The sequence below is a fragment of the Pristis pectinata genome, chromosome 21 (assembly GCF_009764475.1).
Source record: "Pristis pectinata isolate sPriPec2 chromosome 21, sPriPec2.1.pri, whole genome shotgun sequence".
In the NCBI taxonomy this organism is placed as follows: domain Eukaryota; kingdom Metazoa; phylum Chordata; class Chondrichthyes; order Rhinopristiformes; family Pristidae; genus Pristis; species Pristis pectinata.
Window position 1 is genome coordinate 20,676,785 of NC_067425.1, and position 25,597 is coordinate 20,702,381.

The 25,597-nt window shown below is 39.8% G+C and overlaps 1 protein-coding gene across 1 annotated transcript in view; it reads left to right on the top strand.

The window, feature by feature from the left end:
• LOC127581201 (double C2-like domain-containing protein beta) overlaps positions 1–25,597 on the top strand; it is a 191,341-nt gene that overhangs the window by 160,537 nt on the left and 5,207 nt on the right. Inside the window, exons 7-8 of the mRNA XM_052035315.1 lie at positions 22,256–22,337; positions 24,713–24,809. Of these exons, the coding sequence (XP_051891275.1) occupies positions 22,256–22,337; positions 24,713–24,809 (179 nt within the window). The remainder of the gene's footprint in view (positions 1–22,255; positions 22,338–24,712; positions 24,810–25,597) is intronic.

Consider the following 25,597-nt stretch of genomic DNA (forward strand, 5'->3'; position numbering starts at 1 on the left):
TTAACACTATTGTCATTGACTTGTGTCCTCACAACGTATAATTACTGTCCTCTTAAGTGTGATTAACATAGACATTTAGATGTTTCAAGGAGATTTCACAATTTAGATTTCTGCTGTTTTTCAAGCCCTTTGTAGTTGTTTATGTTCTATTGTTTTATTGATGGCGGGAATCCCCAAACCTGAACCAATTTTTAACCAGACGAGAGTTTAGTGGTAAAAACAAGGAGATGTGTGTTCAGTGCAAGGTTAATTTGTTTGGCATTTAGCAATATGTGAAATCATTTCTCTTACTACATTATCTGTGAGGATTATATCAAACCATTCAAAAATACTAAGCAGTTACAAGAGAGGCTAAAAAACAAAACAGATTGTAACTTTTATCAATTGGTTTCTCCAAATTAAGTGAAATATAAATTTTATTTCAGTTTGAAATTATACAGATATTGCACCATTGTGTTTTGACCATGAAATCCTTTATGATTAGACCTGTAGTCGGTTAATGGCTTTATAAACGTGCTTTGCTAGTCTAAATGTGTGCGATGAAGAAGTGTATGAAATTCCATAGCCATGCTTAGATTGCTTGTGATGAGCTTGTTTTCTGGTGATTTTAAAATGAATACAAGCAAATGGTAACATTCCTTGTATTTAATTTGACTTAACAGCAAATTAATTTGAAATAATATTTTGCGAGGGAATAATTGGTTAAATCTTTGGAAGAATTTTATTTTTAAGAAACGAGGAACATTCTGGAAATTTGAAGTATACAAAGGAAGCTGCTGATTGCAAAATATGAATTTGTAATATTTTATCTATTTTTTACAGATTAAAAGGGCACAACTGTAATCTAAGGATATCTGACCAATGCTAGTGACAAAATGTCATTGTATCACATGCCCTTCATTTTGTTGGGATAAATAGCTGGTTGGTTGTTCACTCTCTGCACTTTGAAGACTGGCTCCTGATTAAGCTTCCATACTCTATTGCAAAAAACATCTATTTAAACTTGCCTGCTTCCTTCTTTACTTCAATATATTAGCTGCTGAAACTTTCAGTTTGTTTCTTCTGGACTTGTTTATTAAGTGTTGTCCTGACTGACCTCCATTCTCCTTCTTTCAGATTACAAAGTCTTGGTCATCCATTTACATGGGTCAATACCTGTCGTCAATGTCTCAACTTTATATTTTAATCCCTCGAAACCCCAATCCTCCTATCTATTAAACTTCTGTCTCCCTAAACCTTCTTCCTACTTTCTTCATACCACTTGCACTGACATTTTGCACAATCGCCTCATCCCATCATTGCTACTCACCCTCACCAAACTTCCTGGATCCTTCTCTTCAGCAGTCTGTGCCCCACCCTCTGGAATTCACTCCTGACTCTCTCTGCCTCTCCACTTTCCTCTCCCACTCTATGCCATTATGAAAACTCAACACTCTGAGCTAGCATTTAGTCACTACTATTTTCTTATCTCGGCGTATGTTTTTGTCTGAAGTGGCTTTGGACTTAACTCCTCCAAAGACATCCAATAATTGAAATGATACAGAGGTGAACTACTTTCTCTCTTAGCTTTCTTCCCATAACAGCATCAACATCTGTAAAGCAAGTTACTGTGCTTAAGGTGGTCCCTAATCATATCATATTTGACTCTGTTGGACATCATTATAGCACAAGAACACAAGAAAATAGGAGCAGGAGTAGGCCACCAGGCCTCTCAAGCTTATCAAGCTCATTGATATGATCATGGTTGATCTACGTTGGCCTCAACTCCTCTTCTATGCCAATTCCTCAAAGCCCTCAATTCCTTGATCTTTCAAATATTTATTTATCTCCACCTTAAATATTTCTGATGATCTAGCCTCTACCACCCTCTGAGGCAGAGACTTCCAGAGATTCTCTACCCTGTGAGAAAAGAAGTTTCTACACACCTCAGTTTTAAATGACCAACCTTTTATCTTGTATGTCCACTTGTTGTTGATTCTACTTCACGTGTCTTCATCAGTCATAATTACATTATGTGACTTCATCAGTCAGGACATTTAGGATAAGAGTTAAGACATTATGCTGCAGTTGTGCAAGACATTGGAGAGGCCGCACCTGGAGTATTGTGTGCAGTCACCCTATAGTAGGAAAGATGTCATTAAGCTGGAAGGAGTGCAAAGCAGATTTACGAGAATGTTGCCGGGACTTGAGGGCCTCAGTTACAGGGAGAGGTTGGGCAGGCTAGGACTTGAGCATAGGAGACTGAGGGGTGACCTTATAGAGGTACATACAATCATGAGGGGCATAGACAGGGTGAATGCACGCAGTCTTTTTCCCAGGGAAAGGGAATCAAAAACTAGTAGGCATAGGTTTAAGGTGAGGGGAAAGATTTAAAAGGGACCTGAGGGGCAATTTTTGCATGAAAAGGGTGGTGTGTATGTGGAACGACCTGCCAGAGAAAGTAGTTGAAGCGGGTACAATAACAACACTTAAAAGACATTTGGATAAGTATATGGATAGGAAAGGTTTAGAGGGATGCAGAACAAACACAGGCAAATTCGACGAGCTTAGGTAGGCACCTTGGTTAGCATTGATGAGTTGGGCTGAAGGTCCTCTTTCTGTGCTGTACAACTCTATGTGAATCCTGTAATATCCATGAAAAACAGATCAACAGGCCAACTCAAGATGTTTTTCCTCTCCCTAATCCAGGGGCCCTGATATAAATTGTATTATCCTTGTTTGCTGTGGAATTAACAAGACTAGTAAACAATCATTTCAGGGATTTTGTTAATTTACATGCCTGGGAGAATTTATTGAGGTGCTAAGTGTGCCCTGGCTATGCTCTTCTAGTGACATAACAAAACTGGATTATGCATTGCTCTAGATGCTTTGTAAAGTATGACATTGCTCTGACTTTGTAAGGTATGACATCAAGATGGTGATCACTCTGGTTGAGTAGTTCAAGATCGTTTAATTTTTGTTGAGTAAATCTATATTTTATTTTTCATGTCCACACAAGTCTTTACTCAAGGGAGCATTCTGCAAGTTTTCTTTTCCAGTAATTTAGATTTTTAGTTTCCATATATTGTAAAGGTAGTCCCCAGGTTATGATAGAGTTCCGTTCCTGAGAACTGTTTGTAACCCAAACTGTTCATAAATTGGAAATGAACAACAGTGTTGGGAGAGGATCACAGAAACAGCTGGGATGGGAGAGTGAGCAGGTGTGGGAAAGGTGGCAGCCAGCTGGCCTCACTGACTCAATGAGTGAACGAGTGAGTCTACTCAGCGCTCCCAGCTCTGCTCGACCCAGCCCCTGATTGTTGTGGTTGGGGGGGGAGGAGCAGGGTGTGGGGAGAGAATGCACATGGAAAAGCCCTGTTCGCACACAGCAGAAGATGCCTGCACTCCACAACAGCCAGCAAATGCAGCCCCATCCATCCCGCCGGCCTCCCAAACCCTCGTATGTATGGCATGTCCATAGTTCAGGTGTTCGTAACCAGGGAGAGCCTGTAAATCCTCAAGGCCTGACTTTTTCTGTTGCCCCACAAACTCCCCAAATATAACTGTAGTTTGCCTATTGCTTTTATAGGTGTCTGAAGGAGGCACCTACTCAAAGCTAAAAGATTCAATCTTAAAGTTATTTTGAAGAAGCAAGTTTTGTTGGATTTTCTAACAGCGCATTTATGTATAAATTGAATACAGTGTGTTTCTGTTGCTAGTAATTCAAACAAAATAATTGTAATGAATTCAGATCTGCCACAGATATCTATTCAGGTCCTTCCTGTGCCTGGTCCAATTATTTTATTTATTACTAGAAATGACTTGTGTAGTAAATTGGTAAATGTGTTTATTATTGTCACATGTACCGAGGTACAGTGAAAAACTTGTATTGCATGCAGTCCATACAGATCATTTCATTACAACAGTGCATTGAGGTATCACAAGGGAAAACAATAACAGAATGCAGAATAAAGTGTTACAGTTACAGAGAAAGTGCAGGGCAGGCAGACAATAAGATGCAAGACCATAACGAGGTAGATTGTGAGGTGAAGAGTCCATCTTATTGTACTAGGGGACCATTCAATAGTCTTATAACAGTGGAATAGAAGCTGTCCTTGAGCCTGGTGGTATGTGCTTTCAGGCTTTTGTATCTTCTGCCCAATGGCAGGGGGAGAAGAGAGAATGTCCGGGGTGGGTAAGGTGTTTGATTATGATGAATGCTTTACCAAGGCAGTGAGATGTGTAGACAGAGTCCTTGGAGGGGAGGCTGGTTTCTGAGATTTGCTGAGCTTTGTCCACAACTCTCTGCAGTTTCTTGCAGTCACGGGCAAAGCAGTTGCCATACCAAGCCATGATGCATCCAGATAGGATGCTTTCTATGGTGCATCGTTAAAAATTGGTGATGGTCAAAGGGGACATGCCAAATTTCTTTAGCCTCCTGAGAAAATAAAGGTGCTGGTGAGCTTTCTTGGCTGTGATGTCTACATGGTTGTATCAGGACAGGCTTTTGGTGATGTTCACTCCTTGAAGCTCTCAACCCTCTTGACCTCAGCACCACTGATGTAAACAGAAGCTTGTGCATTGCCCCCCTTCCTGAAGCCAATGACCAGTTCTTTTGTTTTGCTGACATTGAGGGAAAGTTTGTTGTCATGACACCATGCCGCTAGGCTCTTTATCTCCTTCCTGTACTCTGACTCATCATTATTTGAGATTAGGCCCACTACAGTGCTGTCATCTGCAAATTTGTAGGTGGAGTTAGAGCAGAATCTAGCCACACAGTCATGAGTGTATAAGGAGTAGAGTAGGGGGCTGAGGGCGCAGCCTTGTACGGTACCAGTGTTGAGAATAATTAAGACGGAGGTGTTGTTGCCTCTCCTTACTGATTGTGGTCAGTTAGTCAGGAAGCCAAGGGTCCATTTGCAAAGGGAGATGTTGTGTTCCAGGTCTCAGAGTCTGGAGATGAGTTTTCTTGGAATTATAGTATTGAAGGCGGAGTTGTTGCCATAATCAATAGTCTAACGTAGGTGTTCTTACTGTCCAGATGCTCCAGCGATGAGTGTAGGGCCAGGGAGATGGCGTCCTCCGTAGACCTGTTTTGGCAGTAGGATATGTGCAGTGGGTTTAGTGGGTCATGTATAGCACTAACATACATGTGCAATTGAATAACTCAGGGACTTAATCAGGGCATCCCCTTTTGTTCTTGACTAGATATTTGTTTCTTTTAAGATAAGACAGATATCTATATTAGTCACATGTACATCGAAACACACAGTGAAATACATCTTTTGTGTAGAGTGTTCTGGGGGCAGCCTTCAAGTGTCACCACGCTTCTGGCGCCAACATAGCGTGCCCACAACTTCCTAACCCGTATGTCTTTGGTATGTGGGAGGAAACCATAGCACCTGGAGGAAACCCATGCAGACACGGGGAGAATGTACAAACTCCTTACAGACAGTGACTGGAATTGAACCCAGGTCGCTGGCACTGTAATAGCATTATGCTAACCGCTACATTACCATTTCTGTATGCTTCAATTTTTCTGAAGCAATAAAATGGTGAAATAAGGCTTGAAAGGAATCAATGGCATAAATAGCATCCTAGGTGACCATGATCATGGTACCTATCCTTCCTTGTCCTTCCCAACTAGTCCATAGCTTTTGAAATAGTTGATCAATCTTCTTCCATCACCTCTTAATTACTGTGCAGCTGAGTGGGACTGTTCTTTCCCGGTTCCATTCTTATTTATTCAGTCAAGCTAGAGAACCATCCCTTCTTGTCTGTGCACCATTGCCCAACAGCACTCTCTCAAGTCAATCATGAAACTTTGCAATCGCTTTTCTTAACTTAGTTGAGAAGCTAAGGAACAGCATAACCCTATCTAATTCCTTTTATTCAGAATGAAATAATTATTCTTTAAGATGGCTTTATGGCTTCCCAATCAAATAACCTGCTGCTGTCTTGATCCAATGTTGAGTTAATGCAAGTCAACAACAAGGAACTACCAGAAACATGCAAAAAAGTGCGTTCTCACACGAAACTTCACACTGATCCAGACGCACTTGGTATCTTATTGAGACTACCATTAAGGTGCATATAACAGCAGTACTGAGAGATGCTTCCTCTTTAGTGAACTCATGCTGTGCTCCCCCTTGCTTCTAATAGCAGACATAGAACATCCATTCTTTCATTCTGATTCCCTTTGCATTAGAAAACGTAGCTGGCACAGGAGGCAAAAACTTGGAACTATGCAGGAATTTCTACATAATCCTTGTTAATTAGGGACATGAGATAAAAGAAGGTCCTGCTCGCTCCTTGTACACATTGAGCTTTTGATAGCCTGCAGCATCGACTTTTGCTGTCACTGTTGCAGTCTCTCCATTGATGGGATGTGCACAGTTAGTTACGTTTTGATATCCTGAGTAGTCTTTTAACTAGTTTGCTGCACAATCCAAGTAGTTTTGCTACCATTGTTAATTGCATTTATTCTTTGGTGTCAGTCCAATCAATCATTAGCCACGGCATTGTTTCTTTGCTTGTATTGTTCTATAGTAGGCAATGGATTGGCACAGCAAAGTAAGTGACTAATCTCAGCACAGTAGTGTAGCGGTTAGCGTAACACTATTACAGCGCCAGTGACCCAGGTTCAATTCTGGCCACTGTCTGTAAGGAGTTTGTACGTTCTTACCATGTCTGCATGGGTTTCCTCCAGGTACTCTGGTTTCCTCCCACATTCCAAAGACGTACAGGTTAGGAAGTTATGTTGGCGCCAGAAGCTTGGTGACACTTGCGGGCTGCCCCCAGAACACTCTATGCAAAAGATGCATTTCGTTTTGATGTACATGTGACTAATAAAGATATCTTATCTTATAAACAGAACGTGGTTGAAATACCCAACAGGTCAGACAGTGTCAGTGGGAAGAGAAACAGAGTTAGAATTTCTGGTCAAAGACCTTTTGTTGGAACTGGGAAAGAGAGAGAATAGTTATTTTTATGTTGTAGAGAAGGTGCTGAAGAGATGAATAATATAAAGGGAATATCTTTGATAGGCTGAGGCCGGAGCTGCCATGGGGAGAAGCTATAGATGAAACCATCCGGTCTATAGATTAATGAGGACAGACAGAAAGAGAATATGAACAAAGGAACAAAAAAGCTATAAAATGAAGGCGGTTAGATCAAAGGAACATAAATGCTGTGAAATGCAGAACTGTAGGAAATGTAGAAAGACTAAGAAGTGCTAATGGAGAAAGAAAATCTAGCCACAGCAGAACTGCCCAATTCTGATACAAACTGAGAAAGCAAGTTACCTGCAGTTGTAGAATTTGATATTGAATCCAGGCAGAAGATGAGAAGCTTTTCCTCATGCTAATGTTGGGCCTCATAATATCAGTGCAGGAGTCCACAGGCAGACAGATAGGTCAGAGTGGGAGTGGGATGGAAAATTAAAGTGGCTGGCAACAAGGAGTTCAGAGTTTCCCCTGAAGACTGAGCACAGGTGTTACACATAACTGGAACCCAATCCATGTTTGGGTTTCTCCGGTGTAGAGGAGACCATATTGTGAGCACCAAGTGGTTGATAGAGACAGAAGACCAAGGAGTCAGGAAGGGAATGCTTAAGCATGGTCTATATACAAGTGCAATGTGAAGTTGAACCGTATGGTTGATATGAAGATCCCAAGGGAATAATTTTAACAGAGTCCTTACTGAGAGCACCGGGTCAACCATTGGGTTGGAGGTGGGCCCGGGTATATTATTCACAACCATGGTTTATTGTACAAGTCAATTTGCTCAGAAACTGGTGTCTATTTGAATAATGGAGAAAACAACCTACAAAATCTTCAACCCATATAAACAGTGCAGTTTCTTCAGGTAGTGGAGGACAGTCACATATAAATTATCTGCTTAAATCAATCTCAGTATAGGCAGTGTGTTCACAAGAGTATTCCAGCCATCATCACTCTGCCTGGCTTGAGCATTGTCTCAGAACAGGCAGCAGAGTGCTGCAGAGGGGTGGAGTATATTTGGAAAAACTCCAAATGTTGCCGCACCCACTGTGAATATGCTACTTTCTTTTGGAATAGGTAACAGGGACCTAATCCATGTTTGGGTTTCTCCGGTGTAGAAGAGACCATATTGTCAAACGAGGCTGCCTCAAAGTTTGCCATCAATTTGTAACTAATGGTTTGAGGTCAGATTTTGCAACTGAAACAAAGTTTAAGCTTCAAGATCCGTTAGGTAAGTCCTGAGATTTCCCTCTCCCCTCCCACATTCCAAATAAGTCTACCATCAGATCAATCCTGTGACATTCCTGAGTCCATAAAACTTCCCTTGACCTATGAATTCTTGTTGCAACCTCTCAAAACTCTCCTGCAATCTCTTCAAAACTGCTGTGACAATTATCTGATCCCTTTGAGGTCTTTGCAAACCTCCCAGAACATTCCCTGTCTGTCCTAAGATGATGCACAGACCAGTGGAGATTATTGAGATACTCATGGGACCACACTGCCATGATTGACACATTTATATGTGATTACCCTCCACTATCAGCACAGTGGTACAGCTGGTAGAGCTGCCGCCTTAAATCGCCGGCAACCTGGGTTCAATCCTGATCTCCAGGGATGTCTGTGAGGAGTTTGCACATTCTCTTTGCAACCATGTGGGCTTCCTCTGGGTGCTCTGGTTTTTTCCCACAAGCCAAAGGTAGGTAATTAGCCACTATAAATTACCTCTGGTCTGTGGATGAGTGGTAGAATCTTGGGGCATTGATTGGGAATGTGGGTAGAATAAAATAGGTTAGGGTAGGATTAGTATAAATGGGTAATCGATAGTCAGTGTGGACTCAGTGGGCTGAAGAGCCGGTTTCAGTGCTGCATCACTTTATGACTCTATGACTATCATCTTATCTGAAGAAGTGACATTGTTATATGGGGTGGGTTGTCTTCTCCATTTTTTACATTTTCTGAGTAAGTTGATTTCGTTTGCTGTACAATGGACCATTTTCAAACCTTCCCACATCCAACCTCTCCAACTCCACCTCTGAAACGCCTCTGCTTCTTGACTGACAGCACCAAACAATCTGCTGGAGGAACTCAGCAGGTTGAGCAGCACCTGTGGGGGGGAAAGGAATTGTCAACGTTTCGGGTCGAAACACTGCATAGGACAGCAGATAGCCTTCCTGGATGACTGTCAGTTACTGTCTGCAGCCATCCAGGACAGCTACCTGCAGAAGGCTTTCAAGGCTGACAGGCTGGCATCCTTTCAGTTTCCACATCTACTGAGCTAGGAAAGGAATGAGATACGTTCTATAGATCTTTCTGTTCAATTCAATGAGATCTACCCATTCACAGGTTTCAAGACCACAGACAGGCACTCTCATAAATACTAGAGAAATTAGCAAAAATGATTGTTGAATACTCATTAACAGTATTTGTACAGACGAACATTGCTTTACAATTTATATAACATCATAAAAATGATGGCATGGCAAATGTTTTTTTTATTCCTTATGAGTTTTCATAGTTTATGATATACCTCCAGGCCTTATACTTGCCAAACTAATTTGTATTCCACAACAGCTGATAAATGGCATATGAACCCCTTTGGACATAAATTGGGCTCATTTATTTGAAGTGACAGATGTGGATGATTTTTGGATTAACAGCTACTAAATTATTTATGATAAAAACACTTTCAAAAATGTGCCCATGGGCTGTTGTCATCTGAATTCCACTCCTACCATTAGAGAGTTTTATTGGAAATGGATACCAGCAAAGCCATCATTGCTGGATATTAGGACCTTCTGGGCCAAATGCAACACTGTTTATGCAAATTGCTATATTTCACTGGAAAAAGGCAAGAAATATATCCGTACATGTCTGGACTGCTGTTGTATCATTACTTAGTTAAAAGATAAAAGTCAGATTAAGAATTCCCATATTCAGATGGAAAACCATTCTCAAAATTATTTTGATGTTAATGTGTAAGAAAAAGATGTTCTTGGTTTAGCTTTAATTACTTGTTCATAACCACCATCTTCAGATGATCCTGTGGCTCGAATTTTTAATGTGTTTGCTGAGAGTTCCTTCTTAGTTCAATAACGCAATTATTATTTGTATTGCTGCTCATTTTTAGAGAGATTTGAGGGCAGATATTCTTGTGTTAACTTCAGAGGCATGACTATGCATGCTGTACCAGTTCCTTGATCTGGTACGTGCTGACCTGAGGATAAAATCCTACCATAGGAAGTTAAAGATTAGCTTTAAATGGAAGTTCTACCCGAAGAACATTTGATTCCTTGGATTTACAGAAGATAAGAGGGTGATGTGACAATAGTAAAGAGAGAGAAAGAGAGTGCCAGTGGGAACCGAGGAAGATGAAGGGTGTCGCCATGGAGCGAATGGAAGGTGCAGGTAGGATCTGTTGAAGGGTGAGTCTCCACCGCATCACATCACATCACAGCAAAGCAAATCACGTCATCTCTCTTTATTCTATACAGATGCTGACTAATTAATTGTGTGCTGCTTCTCTTTTTATATAAACAGAATGAAGGGAGGCAAAAGGTTTGGGAATGAACAGAAGAATGCAGAAGCCTGTGGGAATTGTTTTATGGCTTTAGCTCCCATATTGTAATCACCATCTTTGCTGAACCACAGCACCCTTTACCTTGATGTCTAAATAGACTTGGTAGCATTCCTAGGAGAGTAGAGCATTCTTTCCATTCATTATTCTAACTACTGGACCATTCTATATTTCTAAAGAATCTCCGTCATCTTCATTAAACTGCAGTGTATCACATCCTCAGATCTGACACAGCAATTTGCATTGGAAGCCTTTCTATCAAACACCTTGAGAGACAAACACAAAGAAAGTGGTGTATCACAGTGCTCTATGCTGTGGCTCAACATTTTATAATAAGTGTCTTCAATGAAGGTTCTGAAGATACAGTTGCTAAATTTGCCGAGGACACAAAGATAGAAGGAAAGCTGGGAAGATGACCTAAGGAGACTATAACTGGATTATAGTTGAATGGGCAAGTTTTTGGCAAATGGAGTATAATGTAAGAAAATGTGATTTTTGTCCATTTCGGAAAGAAAAATTAAAAAGTATTTTATCTAAATGGTGAGAGATTATAGAGCTGTGAAATACAGGGGGATCTTGTAGTCCTGATGCATGATTCACAGAAGGCTAGCATGCAGGTACTGCAAGTAATTAGGAATGTAAATGAAATGTCATTGTTTATTGCTGGGGAGTTCAGTACAAAAATTAGGGGAGGTAATGCTTCATTTATATGTGGCATTGATGTGACTGAACACGTCTGGAGTACTTTGTACTGGTCTCCTCATTTAAGGAAGGTTTTGGAGGCAGGCCAGAGATGGTTAACTAGAGTGAAAACTGGAAAGGGTAGGTTGTCTAATGAGGAAAGGTTGGACAGGTTAGGCCTGTATCAGTTGGATTTCAGAAGATTGTTAGGGGACTTGATTGAAACATGCAAGATCCTGAGAGGTCCTGACAAGATGAATGTGGAAAGGATGCTTTCTCTTTCAAGAGAATCAAAAACTAAGGGTAACTGTTTAAAAATAAGGGGTCCACCATTCAAAACATGGATGGGGTAAAACATTTTCACTCAGAGTTGTGTGAATCTTTGAAATGCTCTTCCTTAAAAGGTGATGAAAGCAGAGGCTTTGAATATTCTTAAGGAAGAAGTCATCAGATTCTTGATAAGCAAAAGGGTGAAAGGTTAGCAGGATAGGTGGAGTTGGGGTTAAAAATCAGATCAGCCATGATCTTAATAAATGGTGGAGCATGTTTAAGGACCCAAGCAACCTATTCTTCTGCCTGTTATTCATTTGCATGCTGTAATGTATCCTTAACTTTGGAATATGCTGCTTTCTACATTCCTATTGGACAGTAGATTCATGTGGTGCATCTGCTTCTTTGATGTAACAGTTTCACAGACATTCAGTATGCACTAAGAGCTCAGAGACTCATCATGTAAATAATGAGCTGTCTCGTAAACAAACATCTGCTTCTCTGGATATATATTTACTGTACTTCTAAGCATTTTGAAACTATTACACACTTTAATTTTCCTTTAACAAAATACTTCTCTAAAAACAAGCAGTAAATTTGGCTTTAATGGGAAATTGTGTCAAGATCTCATTTCACAATAAGTAGGATGTAATCCAGGATACTAACTCACTACCAGCCATTTAATATTATTGCACAAAGTCATCATCTACCTTAGGGTTTCTTACCCCATTGCATTACTTACCATAGCAGGAGCTGTTGTATTGCCAGATGACTCAGTGATTTAAATAACTATAACTTCTTAAATCCACTAAAAATAGTTACCAACGTTTCCTGGAGCTAACAAACAGCCACACTTAACATTAACAGCCCATGTTACTCAAAACCTGAGTAAATCATTCATTCTGTCCTGCCTCAGAAGTATCTAGGGTCTACCTTCAAGCATCCAATTCAATGGAAAGAAATTGGGGGATAAGATATCTTTATCAGTCACATGTACATCAAAACACACAGTGAAATACACCTTTTGCATTAAGTGTTCTGGGGGCAGCCTGCAAGTGTCGCTACGCTTCCAGCGCCGACATAGCATGCCCACAATTTCTTAACCTGTACGTCTTTGGAATGTGGGAGGAAACCACAGCACCCGGAGGAAACCCACACAGACACAGGGAAAACGTACAAACTCCTTATAGACAGTGGCTGGAATCGAACCTGGGTCGCTGGCACTGTAATAGTGCTAGGCTAACCGCTACACTACCATGATCAGGATCATTTTAAAATAATTTTCAAAAGAACCAAAGTAAGACAGGAAGGAATATTTTTATCTGACAACTTGTTATTATTTGGAAAGTGTTGTGAATTTCAACAGTAATTTTCAGAAGGGAATTTGATTTATACTTGACAAAGGTAATTTGCAGGTCAGTGAGGAAACCATAGTTCTTCGAGTGACCTATTGCAGGTCTTGTTCAGGTGAATGAAAATGTAGGAGTGTACTTCTGGGAAAGTTAAATTATTGTTTGTGATTAAATATCTCAGGCTGATTGTAATGGTACAGTGTACCGGAAGTTCACGGATATTTTGATGTTAATCTGTGGAATTTAATTCCATCTGGTGTTAAATTGTTTTTGAAGATTGATTACTTTTTGCCTTCTGATTTTTTTTTTACTCCTCAGTAGCCAATCTTTCCCTCTCCTTAATTCTCTTTTCATACCTGATTTGACTCTAATTCACTCTCTTCAATTGATATTCTGTTGTTTTTCTGTCAGTATTAAATCTGATTAAGGGTCATCACTTCCTGAGGATCTGGATGTCCCATTGTTCTCGCTGTGCTGATGTCAGATCCAGATGCCAAAACTGTTCTCAACTGAAGGGTGGAGAAAATGTTTAAATAATCCCACTGGAAAGATTTGGATCCAAGTGTTTTGAGTGGGTTCATTGGTGGATCTTCATTCAGCATTCGTTGTTTCCATAACTCCTTAGATCCTTCTCATTGGTAGTTTTCACTTGATTAACTTGCTCTCCAGTTCTTTTGTTCTGAATTGCTACATTGTGCCAATCAAAAAAGTGCAGTAACAAAGTTACTACAAAACCATAAGCGAATGTGCACAACAATGTTTACGATAGACACAAGCATTTTTACATAGCATTTAGATATATCAGTAGATGTATGTGGCAAAGTGTCATTTGGTTTAAAAGATGACCTCACTTAGACCTGACAGATTTGCTTCAGGGAAACCCAGGAGGTTTGCCACATGCCAATCGTCAACAGAGACGTATATCCAGCCGAAGCTGCAAACCTCCATAGGACAAAAGTATGAATTTTAATGTGAACATCTGAATATGTTGAGATGTTTGTACCATTGCCTTTACATAATAATTTTGGTGTGTTAACTGAACTGTAGCCTGATATTTCACTTCTGTTACCTGCTGTACACAATCTGACAACTGGGCACATGAAATGAATGCAGTGAGGATTACACCTAATGATCATTGGCTTTTGTGTTAAATTCTCAAGTTGTCCCACTTGATTATTTTGCAACTTTTTCTTTACCTTGAGGTTTAGAACATCAGAAAACTCAGAGAAGACATAAGTAATTTTCTAAACTCTCCAGAACCTCTGATTCTTTCACTATCCTGAAAAATGTGCCATGGTGAATAAAAATCAGGTTGAAATAATGATACTTTGAGGCGTAAGTCACTTAAAAATAGAAGAAGTACTGTGCATTTTAATGTTATGTTCTAAACAGTATTCCTTGTAATTGCAAACTCTAATGAGTCATATTCTACAACATGAATGAGCAAAATGTTATTGCAGTAAAGGTTGCTCTCATGAATTGTCTTCTGAATTCCCCAACTGAGCTGCAACACATTCTAACATCAGCTGAGTTCATTGATGTGTGATCATGACTCAAGGCTAAGTTGTGAAGTAAAGGAAAATTGTGCATTAGACAAGAAAAATCCTAGTGCATATTACATTTCTGTTGTGGCTCTTTCATTTACATACTGAGCCTCATATTTGTTGACCTTTGCTGCAATTATTAGCTCCTAATCTGTTCCTCCTCACACAAATGTGATCAGTAGATGACGTCAAGTGTTATTTTGCTGTGAGGTAATTCAAATGTCAGCAGGAAAACAATACCTACTTGGATGTAGGACATAATGTAACATTCATCATCCTGATTCATCGCTTATGAACATTGTGAATTAGCTCTTATTATTTTAGCTGCTTTGTAATGGTGTAGTTTGAGTCGCATTTAACCAGCTGCTCACTCATATCCAGTCCTAATAATGTCCTGCAAAAAGTTCCTCTCAGTTGGCTCACTGGAAACAGAAGTGGCATTTGGATCAGAATTATGTTTGCAGGGGATAAAAAGGCAGCTTAGTGGGCACTTGTGCTAATATACATTTGTGACAACCAGCAGAGCTGGAGTTGTTACAGAAAGCCAGTCACTGAAATTCTGCCAGAATAGTTCACCACAAATAAATATTCTTCATTGTAGTTTTATGTCTCTGACCATTTCTAACCGCCAGCTGTTCTTTCTTTTAATAATATCTGTATTAAAGAGATAAATATTTCAAAAAAGAATTGCATAATGTTCAACTGCTGATATAAGATATGTATTGAATTATTTCAGCCTGTACATTTGAGCATAGGCATTTAATAACAATAATGCCTTGACATGGTGGGCTAGGTCATACTTGCCTTTACCTGGCAGTTCTGTAGAGAACTGCTGGTTATCTGCCACTCACTCTTCAGCTCGTCTGCAACATGCATGCATGTGTTGAAGCATGTAAGTCAGAGACAGACTGGAGGACAGATGCAAGTGTATCTGGTCTCTTACTCTGCCACTGAAAGTACCACTGACTCCCTCAGCTTCACTCCAGGGCCAGCTGGCTTGAGAATTGTGACCACATTCATTTGAATAGGACCACGGTCACTGAGCAAAAACAGTCACTTTCTCTAATTGTTTTCAATTAATTTAGAATCATAGAGCTACACAGCACAGAAACAGGCCCTTTGGCCCAATTCATTCGTGCCAACCAAGTTACCTAACTGAGCCAGTCCCATTTGCCTGTGTTTGGCCCATATCCCTCTAAACTTTTCCCTATCCATTTCTAGATTTTAGATCCATTTCTATATTCTAATTTCTAGTACTTTAACAAACTTTTAAATAAATTTATTTGCTTTTTTTTACAAAGGGAATATTCTTTTGATTAATGAAGTATATTTGAACGGGCAATAGTTCAAAGGCCTTTGATGGCGGTGAGCTGTCAAAAGACATGCAGGGTTTTCTGGAGGCTGGCTTCAGGACAGGCTCGGGATGTAAAGCCTCTTCCTTCCATTAACCGTTTAACTATCCATCATCATTTGTAATGGGATGTGATAGAACTGCAAAGTTTTGATCAGACCTGTTGGCTGTGGGAGCAGCTAAGTTGTCTTAAGAATATTTATATTATTAAGTCATAGCTCCTCCCCTCCCCTCCCCCACCCCACTGGTTGGTGCTTCATTTGTTGCTCTTAACATACTGTTGTACAGTCATATCTCTTGGCCTAATGATAGAATGAAGGATGTGTGATGAGGTTATAGATTATGGTGGAATACAATTCTGCTGTTGCCCATTTTCCACAGTGCCTCAGGAACACCTAGTTTTGAGTGGTTAAATATATTCTGAATCTATCTATTTAATATGGTATTTGTACCGTGCAGCATGGTGTAGGGTGCTCTGATGAGAAAACAGAGCTACATTATCACCATTTACATCATGCTCTTTATCTAATGGTGCACAATATCGTGGCAGTTGAAGTCACCCAAAAAGATGCTATTTGAACATGCATTGTCAGCATGTTACATGGAGTGTAGGAGTTGACTAAATTCTAACAGTTATGTCAAATGGAGGCAGAGTAAGCTCCAGAGCCTATCTTCAAATGTACAGGTTGTGTCAATGAAAACCATTTTGCCTGATATCAGTATTTGTCTCTTTGATGTTTGCTCTCAAACACAGCTGAATCCCAGTTTGATAAGGTGAGCTGAACGCTAGGTAAGAGTGGGCATTTATCACTGCTTACCAGGCATTAGAAGCAATAAAACAGTGAGGACTGCTTTCACTGTGAGGCATTTGCTGAGTTAATCTAGTGGACTGTTCTTTGAAATTTACATTTGGTAGTCTTCTGACAGTAAAAGAGGTGGGGAAAGGAGGTGACAGTAAATCTAAAAACAAAGCAATTCATAATTAAGATGCATCCTTAAATAGATGTGAGGAGGGCATTTATTCCAGAAGTATTCATACACTCATTATTCTTTAGGATCGAAACTGAGATTACTTTTCCATGGCCAACCATTTGTAGGTTGCTGGTTTCTCAATTTAGAGTAGTTAGGTTATAAATCCTGTCTGCATATTGTGCCATAATAAAATTCTGTTCCTGTCTTCTGAATTACATGCAGCAAAGTCTTGGCTGGGTTATGTTCAACAAAATCAGCATTTCATTGTGGCATATCACATAAAGATACTTCAGCTACCTTAATTACTTTGAAAGAAATATTGACGTTATTTTGCCTGAGAGATTCTAGTTCCAAAAGAGAGTGAAGAAACACATTATCACTATGGAGAGGCAGGCATTGGTTTCTATAGCAACATGTGGGCTCTGTATTCTATTAGCAGAGCAAACTCCAAGCTGAAGAAGTTACCCAAGGCTTCCATGTATTCGATAAAATATAAAACTTCAAACAGATGGCCCTAGGGACATACAATTCTGAATCACAAATAACAAGAAGTTCAGAACTATTGATGTTATATGATTGAACATCTACTATATATTAAAAAACCCAGAGTGGTAGAATTTTGTGAGAAAATGTTCACAAGTGATTTGTACTGGTTTGGTAATACTGGGAGATGTTTTACCTTTCCAAAAATGATATTATAAAAACAAACAAGTGAAAGGTGAGAGTAAAAAATCAATTTAATGCAGGTCTCATTGATTGACCCTAATCTTCCTTATCCTGTACACTTTGTATCTGTGTTGATTTATTCTCCTTAAGGGGTGGTAATTTTTGGTATAGTCGACCACATTGTTAGATTATATTTCCTCTCCTTCAGCTGGATGGAACCTGGTTCCACTGTTATCTATCCAGTTGTAGATGGAGAATCATCTGCAATGGGTCCTCTTCTGGCACCTGCATGGTTACCTCTTTTGTTCCCCAAGAATCTATCCACTTTCTCTGTAACTGTAACACTTTATTCTGCATTTTTTTATTGCTTTCCCCTTGTAACACCTCAATGCACTGATGTGATGAAAAGATCTGTATGAGTGGCATGCAAAACAGTTTTTCACCGTACCTCGGTACATGTGACAATTATAAACCAATTTACCAATTTATGGGCCCCCTTCTTTTCTCATCCATATGCTGCCATTCCATGGCATCATCAGAAATTACAATATCAGTTGCACTTGTAGCCTGATGACATGCAAGTCTACCTCACCTCCACTCATTTGAACCCTTGACTGACTGAAATGCCAACTGCTTCTCCGATATCTAGTACTAGGTGTGCAGAATTTTCTGGCAACCATACAGAAAAAGAACATGGTCTTTGATCTCTGCCACTGACTTTTCCCAGCAAACTGTCTGAAATGGAACAAGATCTTTTGCAACTTTAGTGTGATATTTGATCATGAGGTGAGTTTGGACCCACTTGATCACTAGATCTGCCAATTTTCATCTTCCAAAAAGTTATCTGACTCTGCTCTTTCCTTAACTTATTCACTGCTGAAACCTCACCTTTATTACTTCTTGATCCAGATGATCTCCTATATTTTATTTTCCATAAACCTGAGCACATCCAAACTCTACACTCTGTGTGCTTAACTCACAGCACCTGTTCACTCTCCACTCCCTGTACTTGGTGACTTACCTGTTTAAGTAAATATTCAGTTTTAAGATTCTCATCCATTCTTTTGTATCCTACTCTGGCCACACCTAACTCTCTGGTCTCCTCCAACCCTGCAAATATCGGCATATCACACACTTCCAATTCTGACCTCTTGATCGTTCCTAATCACCTTGTCAGCAGTTATCAAGGCTCCAGGCTTTTCCCAAGCCTCTCTCACTCTCTTTCCTCCTTTAAGATACTTCTCAATATCTATTTATTTGACCATGCTTTTAGTTATCTCCCCTTTAATATCTCCTTAAAGCTTCGACATTTGTTTGATAGTGGTGTTGCGAAAGTGCCTTGGAATCCTTCACTTTTTTAGAAGTGCTACATAAATGAAGGTGATCACTATGTTTTGGATAGGTTACTGGTGCTCATTGAATGTGGCCCATTCTCCATTTGGTTCTCAAGCACGGTGATTGCGAGAGTAATATGTTCTGGGGACGCAGGTACACATTTATATTGTGCTGTACATGCAGGATTCTATATTTGTGTGTAATCAGAGTGCATAGACATGTTGACATGTGATGCAAATTGTAGTATCCATATTTATGGTAGATGCTAAATTTCTTCCTTCACCAATGTAAACAATTGTGTCTACTTATAAGTTTCTTCTCAGCAATTCAATCATAGCTTTCAGGTAGCGTCTGACAGACCACTGCCACTTGCTCGCTCTGCTTCCAGTCAAGCCAGATGTATTCTTTGGAATACACTCCTGCTTTCTGATGTTAAATTCAGCTTGAACTCCTCTCATAGGCACAGGAAGGTGACAGTTTTGACTTTAGAAATTAAGAGTAGTGGGGATTGAGACAGATTGATTTAACCCATTGAAATTTCTGCTGCAGCATGATCCCTTTCCCAAAATGATGTATAAAATGTAATTCATATAATATTTGCCATGCCCTTGCTAACTTTACATTCTGCCAGCAGTGTTTTCTGCGTGAATCATTAACAGCTATTTTCTCTTGCAATCACTCCATGACCTTTGCTGCTACTTCTGGTAATGTCCATGCTTTATCTTTTGTGTTATTTCAAGTGAAGAATTTTTTCAAGGCCTCCCACTTTGTTTGGATATGGGTTTGTTAAATTGGCTCATCCCTCTCGATGTTCAGACATTTTCTCCAATAATGCTGGATTATAGAATTTTCACATTAACTCTAAAGGATCGTTGTGATTGCCTGCAAATTTTTGTTGTTACCTCCAATGAAATGGTGTTCTCACCAACCATATTTTGAAAAGATGGTTGTACATGGTATTCTATTTTAGTTTTTAACAAGATGAGGGTGACACTGGCAATGCCAGCAGTTACTGCCCATTGCTATTGCTCTTGAGAAGGTGGTGTTGTTGGGTAGGAAGTTCCAGGATTCCCTACCTAGCAATGATGAAGGAACGGTGATAAAATTCAAGGATATTGTGTGATTTGGGAGGGAATCTAGAAATGGTAGTGCTCACACATGTCCTCTGCCCTAGTCCCACCTGGTGGTTGACGTCACTGGTTTGAGAGTTGTTGTTGGACTAGCCTAGGTGACTAACTACACTGCATTTTGTAAGTGGCATACGTTGCAGCCACATTGCACTGATGGCAGATGTTTGTGAATGTTTGGGATGGTGGATTTGGTCCAAGCAAGCGTCTTGATTGCCGGTGTAAGTATACTCATCCAGGCAGTATTTCATTGCACTTCTGACTTGTGTCTTGTAGATGGCAGAGGTGAGTTACTTGTCACAGTGTATCCAGCCTCTGAGCTGTTCTCAGCTGCATGGTATCTATGCAGCTGCTCTATTTAATTTTATAAATAATGGTAACCAATCAACATCATGATGTTGATTGTGGGGGACTCACTGATGATAATGTGACTGAATATAAAGGGTAAGTGGTTAGACTCTCTTTTTGGAAATGGTCATTGCCTGTCACTTGTGTGGCATGAATGTTACTTGCCTCTTCTCAACCCATGTCTGAGTGCAGTCTTGATGTATGTAAACACACTTGCTTCATTTTCTGATGAGTTCGAAATAGAACTGAACAATGCACAGACGTGCACAGGCATCCCCAATTCTAATATAATGGAAGAAAGGTCATTGATGGAGAAGCTAAGGATAGCTGGGCCTGTGATAGACCCATTAAGAACTCATGCAGTGATGTTCTGGGGCTGAGATTTACCTCCAGCAACCATCGCCATCTTCTTCTGTGCTAGATATAACTCCAGCCAGCAGACTGTGGAAAGTTGCCCCTTAAGCCCCAATGGCATCAGTTTTACGAGGGCTTATTGGTGTCACAAATGCTGCAAGGGCGTTCACTCCCAACTTATCTCCGGAAATCAGCTGCTTGGCCTATGATTGGACTAAGGCTTTAATCTTTTTTTAGGTGTTGTCAATATTTGTGAAAAGCATGTTTTTCTTTTGCTTATTTTCACGGAATTTGGACCAATAGTGATCTTCACCTTTCTTTTGGTGAAATTGCAGCTTTGAAGTATGAACTTACAATATGCTTGGTGAGTTCTCCTTCATTAGAAATCAATCCAAACTGAATAATGCTCCTGGGGTCAGGATTACCTGTTGCTCTGCCAGAGCCAGATGTTCCCTTCGGCATGAACCATGAATGTGTGATATATTTTTAGATCCTGCCTTCTTCTGACCCAAACCCTGTCTTTTTGGGAAGTGGTCCCAATAGTCTCTGGCCTGCTCTGACTTGCTGATTCACCAGCAGAAGGGAATGAGAAAAAAAGGGTGATAGAAGGGATAGAGGAAGGAAAGAGCAGAAGAATGAGAAGTGAGACAGCAAGGTGGATGATGAACCTTGATTGTGTCAGAAACAGTTAAATGAAGATGCTCAAAAGCAGCATATATAATACTAGCTGGTCCACTGAGATACCATTTATTGAAGACGTATACATTCTCCAGATCAGCAGCCCCAGCTATCTGGGTGGATGGTGGTGAGGGGACGGTGAGGTGCCTGAGGGAGATGGTCTGGCCAGGAAGTCAATGAAGTGGTCAGGTGAAGGTTCAGGCTGTGTAGTTGCAGGGATGGTTTCAGTCCTCAGTTCACTGGTTGGAGGGGACAGGTGGGGGGTGGGGGGACTGTTGTCAGACAATGTAATGAAGTCTGGTGAAGAGGTCCAGTGAAGATTGAGAGCTGGGAGGGTTGGGGGAGTAGTGGGGTGAGGATAGAACACCACCGAGACAGATGAATATATTATGAAAGATCTATGCGAGGGATATTCCCAGCAAAAGAATTCATGGTCCCTGACCTGATCAGCCAGGTTCCTTTCAGAGGCAGCAAAGCAAATATTACAAGTGTGAAAGTCTGCACCATCTGTGAGCTAAATATATGTCTTCCAAAATCCCAGAAGTGCTGTCCTGGCAGGTGTTATATGCCATTCAATACTACTGAGCATGTTCTCTGTGCATTAGTGCATCATATGCATGGAAGACCTGGAAGGAAAATCATGGATTTCACAGAGTTTCCAGTTAGTCCATAGATTCCCTTTGCAAATGATTTTCCATTAAGATTAAATGACACAACACACAAAAATGTGACACTGTGAGATCTGTTTTTTTGGCAAGTGAGTTCTGGTACTAGTCTCTCCAACGTGAAAATTTAGCCTTTCAAACCAGGAAAATGGGAAAAATTAAATGAAAATCAGAAAGAGGAAGAGAGACAGAATGTGAATTAGAAAAGAGAACAGCAAATCAGTCTGCTTTTGGTGGTAACAGTTGAGGGATGAATGTTGTCCAACAATGATTGAATTTCCTTGTTCTTTGAAGAAATACCATGGCACTTGTCAAGATTTCACCTGCCACTTAATTTTTCAAAATGTGTTTCTTTCAGATATTTGAAGCCAGACGCTGACAAGAAATCAAAGCATAAGACAGCTGTCAAAAAGAAAACCCTTAATCCAGAATTTAATGAGGTATTAATAGATCTTATTTTAAATGCATAGCTAATGATAGCATATAGAATACATCTTCCTGAAGACTGTACCATAACAAAGCAGCATCATAATACATTGTGACAGAGTTTTGCTGCACTGCTGAGCACTGCTTGATGTAGCATGATTCCCCTTGTACTGGCCATTGGTGCAGAGAGGAACTGAGTAGGGAGATGGAAAAATATAGAATTGAAGGGGTAAGGCAATCTTGCTCATTATCATGTAGTTCCCAGCAGTTGGGTAGAAGCTAAACAGCAAATTGACCACCTATTCCCTTGGTTGAACAGCACACAAGCATACCCGATCAAGGGCAGCACATGACAAATGGCCACTCAAACAAGGTAGAGAGTGGCTGCAGGTCTTATGTGAATAAGAAGAAAATTGACCAAAATTGACTAAAAAAACGACCAAAATTGGATAAAGTCAAGAAGAAACAAGTAACGTTGTATGGTTCAATTATTTAAGCATTGCCTTCTGATATTTGGAGTATTTTTTTTCCCACAAACCTTGCAAGTTTTACAACTTGTGGTGGCAATGTTAAATGTGGGGGTAAGCCTTCCAATACAGTGCCTCAGTGATACTCTCAGTATTTATCTTCATAATGTCCATAAATGGGCTGTAGAACTGGGAAAATGCAATTGGGTTCAGTACAAATGAACTCCACTATTACCTGACCCCTTTCAATCTTCTGGTTAACTTGGCTCTTCTGGGCAAGCTGGCAACGCATTGGCCCTTGTTCTTTCTGCCTTCCAAAGCAAAAATAATCTCCTGAAAACATTGCCAATATTTGAAGTTTAAAAATGATCAAAGTCAAAACATAAAACAGAAAATGCTGAAAAAATGAAAACAAGAAAACTGCAGATGCTGGATCGCTTCTGATTTAATTTCAGATTTTGAGCATCTGCGTTTTTTTCTTATTTTCATTTACAGTTGAGGGCTTCCCCAGTTAATGTAAGAAAAGTGAGGAAGCACTTTATTATTTTCCAGCCCATGGGAATTCATGAGACCCACAAAAGTGACCTCAGGCAAACCTGCATACAAGGAGTAATTTAAAATGCCTGCAGGCTTTCAAAGTAAGTAAATGAGGTGTTTAACATGCTGTTCCTTTTTACATTCATTTACTGGCTGTGAATGCCCTGACAAGACTGCCATTTAGCATCAATCCCTAATTGCCCTTGAACTGAAGCAGTTAAGTATCAACAACATCGGTGGGTCTTGAGTCACAGATAGGTCAGACTGTGTAAGTGGAACTGATTTCCCTCCCTGAAGGGCATTAGTGAACCAGGTGGGTTTTTACAACAATATTGTTAATGGTTTCATGGTTACAGTTGCTGATTTCTTTTTTTAATTCCAGGTTTATTTAATTATTTGAATTTAAATTCCCCAATTGCTATGGTGGGATTGGAACTTATGCCGCTAGATCAATAGCCCAAAACTGGCTGCAAGACCTTAACTACGGTGCTACTGTACCTCCAGTTATTTCCCAAATAACCTAGTGATTTGTAATCCGGATGCAGACTAGGAGTGGGCAGTTAGCAACCTATGATGCCCTTCTTTCCTTAGTACTCATTGATAAACAGCAATGTGACCACAATCATCAGGGCCACAAGATGTAAGTTAGTTTTTAATGATTGGATGATTTTATTTGATACCAAAGTGAAATTCTGGAAGTGTTCATGGATTTCATTTGAATGACTATCTCCTGATCCCTACTGTTGTTCAGTAAGACTTACAGATACTTCACATTTCTCTATAGAAAATAAATTTGCATCAATTTGGCATAATATAATTGAGCTATGTAGAAAAGGATCAGTATTTATAAATCAGTATTTCACTGTTGGAAGTTGTGAAGCCCAAAGCACAACATGCTCTTTTATCTCAAGTTCTTACAATTGATTTCCCTTCGATGAGCACTTAAATGTACATTAATTACAGTTAGCAAACTACAAATAAAGGAATCCGTCATTAACTCACAGAAGTGATAATCAGGCAATTAAAATGTTTCCATCTTGCAACAAATCAATGTGAGAAAAATTCTGGATTTGTGGGAAGCTTAAACGAGAGTATTAAATAATTATTGGTCTTTTATTCAAGTTGACAGGAGACTTAGGAGTTTAAAGTTAAAATTTTCCTCTTGGTAAATAGCAGTCAAACTGGATTTTCTGTCTTTTATACCACCTGCCGGATCTGCAGCCAGCAATCTTGTTTGAATGAAAATTGATGGTTCTGGGTGAGCTGTGCCCTTGAATTGTCACCTGGACAGTGATAATTAAAATTAAAATCTACACTCCACTTTTAGGTTAAATTGAAAAGATTAGAAACTTGTGTTGCAGTTTTTGGTGTTTTTTTTTATTTAGGAATTTTTCTATGAGATCAAGCAAGCAGATTTGGCTAAGAAAACTCTGGAAGTAACTGTTTGGGATTACGACATAGGAAAATCAAATGATTTCATTGGTAAGTGAATTTGATTTATTATTAAACTAAAACATGTAAATTTTATAAAGGTGATGGCAGATTGAAGACTCATTCAGTGAGATAAAGCCTCATTCAACTCTCTTATTTCCGTACTGTGATGACTTATTTCCTTACAGACCTGGTTTGAATGGTGGGAAAGCTTTGGTGAGTTAGGAGTTGAGTCATTTGTACAGAAGATGTAGTCTCTGACTTGCTCTTGTAGAAGTTGTGTTTACACAGCTGGTCCAATTAACTTTCTGGTCTATAATGACCTCAGAATGTTGATGGAGAGGTAATCCAGTAAAGGCAATGCTGTTGAACATCAAGGTAGATGGTCATTGCCGACTGCTTGTGTGGCCTTTATGTGACTCCAGATCCTCAGTAATGTGCTCTCTGACATAGCCTGGAGAACCATATATTGTACAGAGTGCAATTACAAAACAACAATAGAAATAAAATTGGTCAAGCCACCTGACATAAAAAAGATGCACCAAGTGCAATCACCCATGGATCCCCACCCCAACTAACATCTGGGTACTTGGGGTAAGTTTGGGAAAGCCCTCCCATTGACAGGCTATCAAATTCTCAGAATCACACCTTCACCAAGCTCCATTGTTTGACATCCAAAATAAAAACAGGAAGTGCTCACTTGTGGAGTGAGAAACAGAGTTAACATTTCAGGTCAATGATTCTACATCAAAATTTACCTAGGTTTTTGATGAAGTGTCATTGACTTCACATGTTAACTCTGTTTATCTCTCTGCAGAATGCTGCCTGACCTGCTGAGT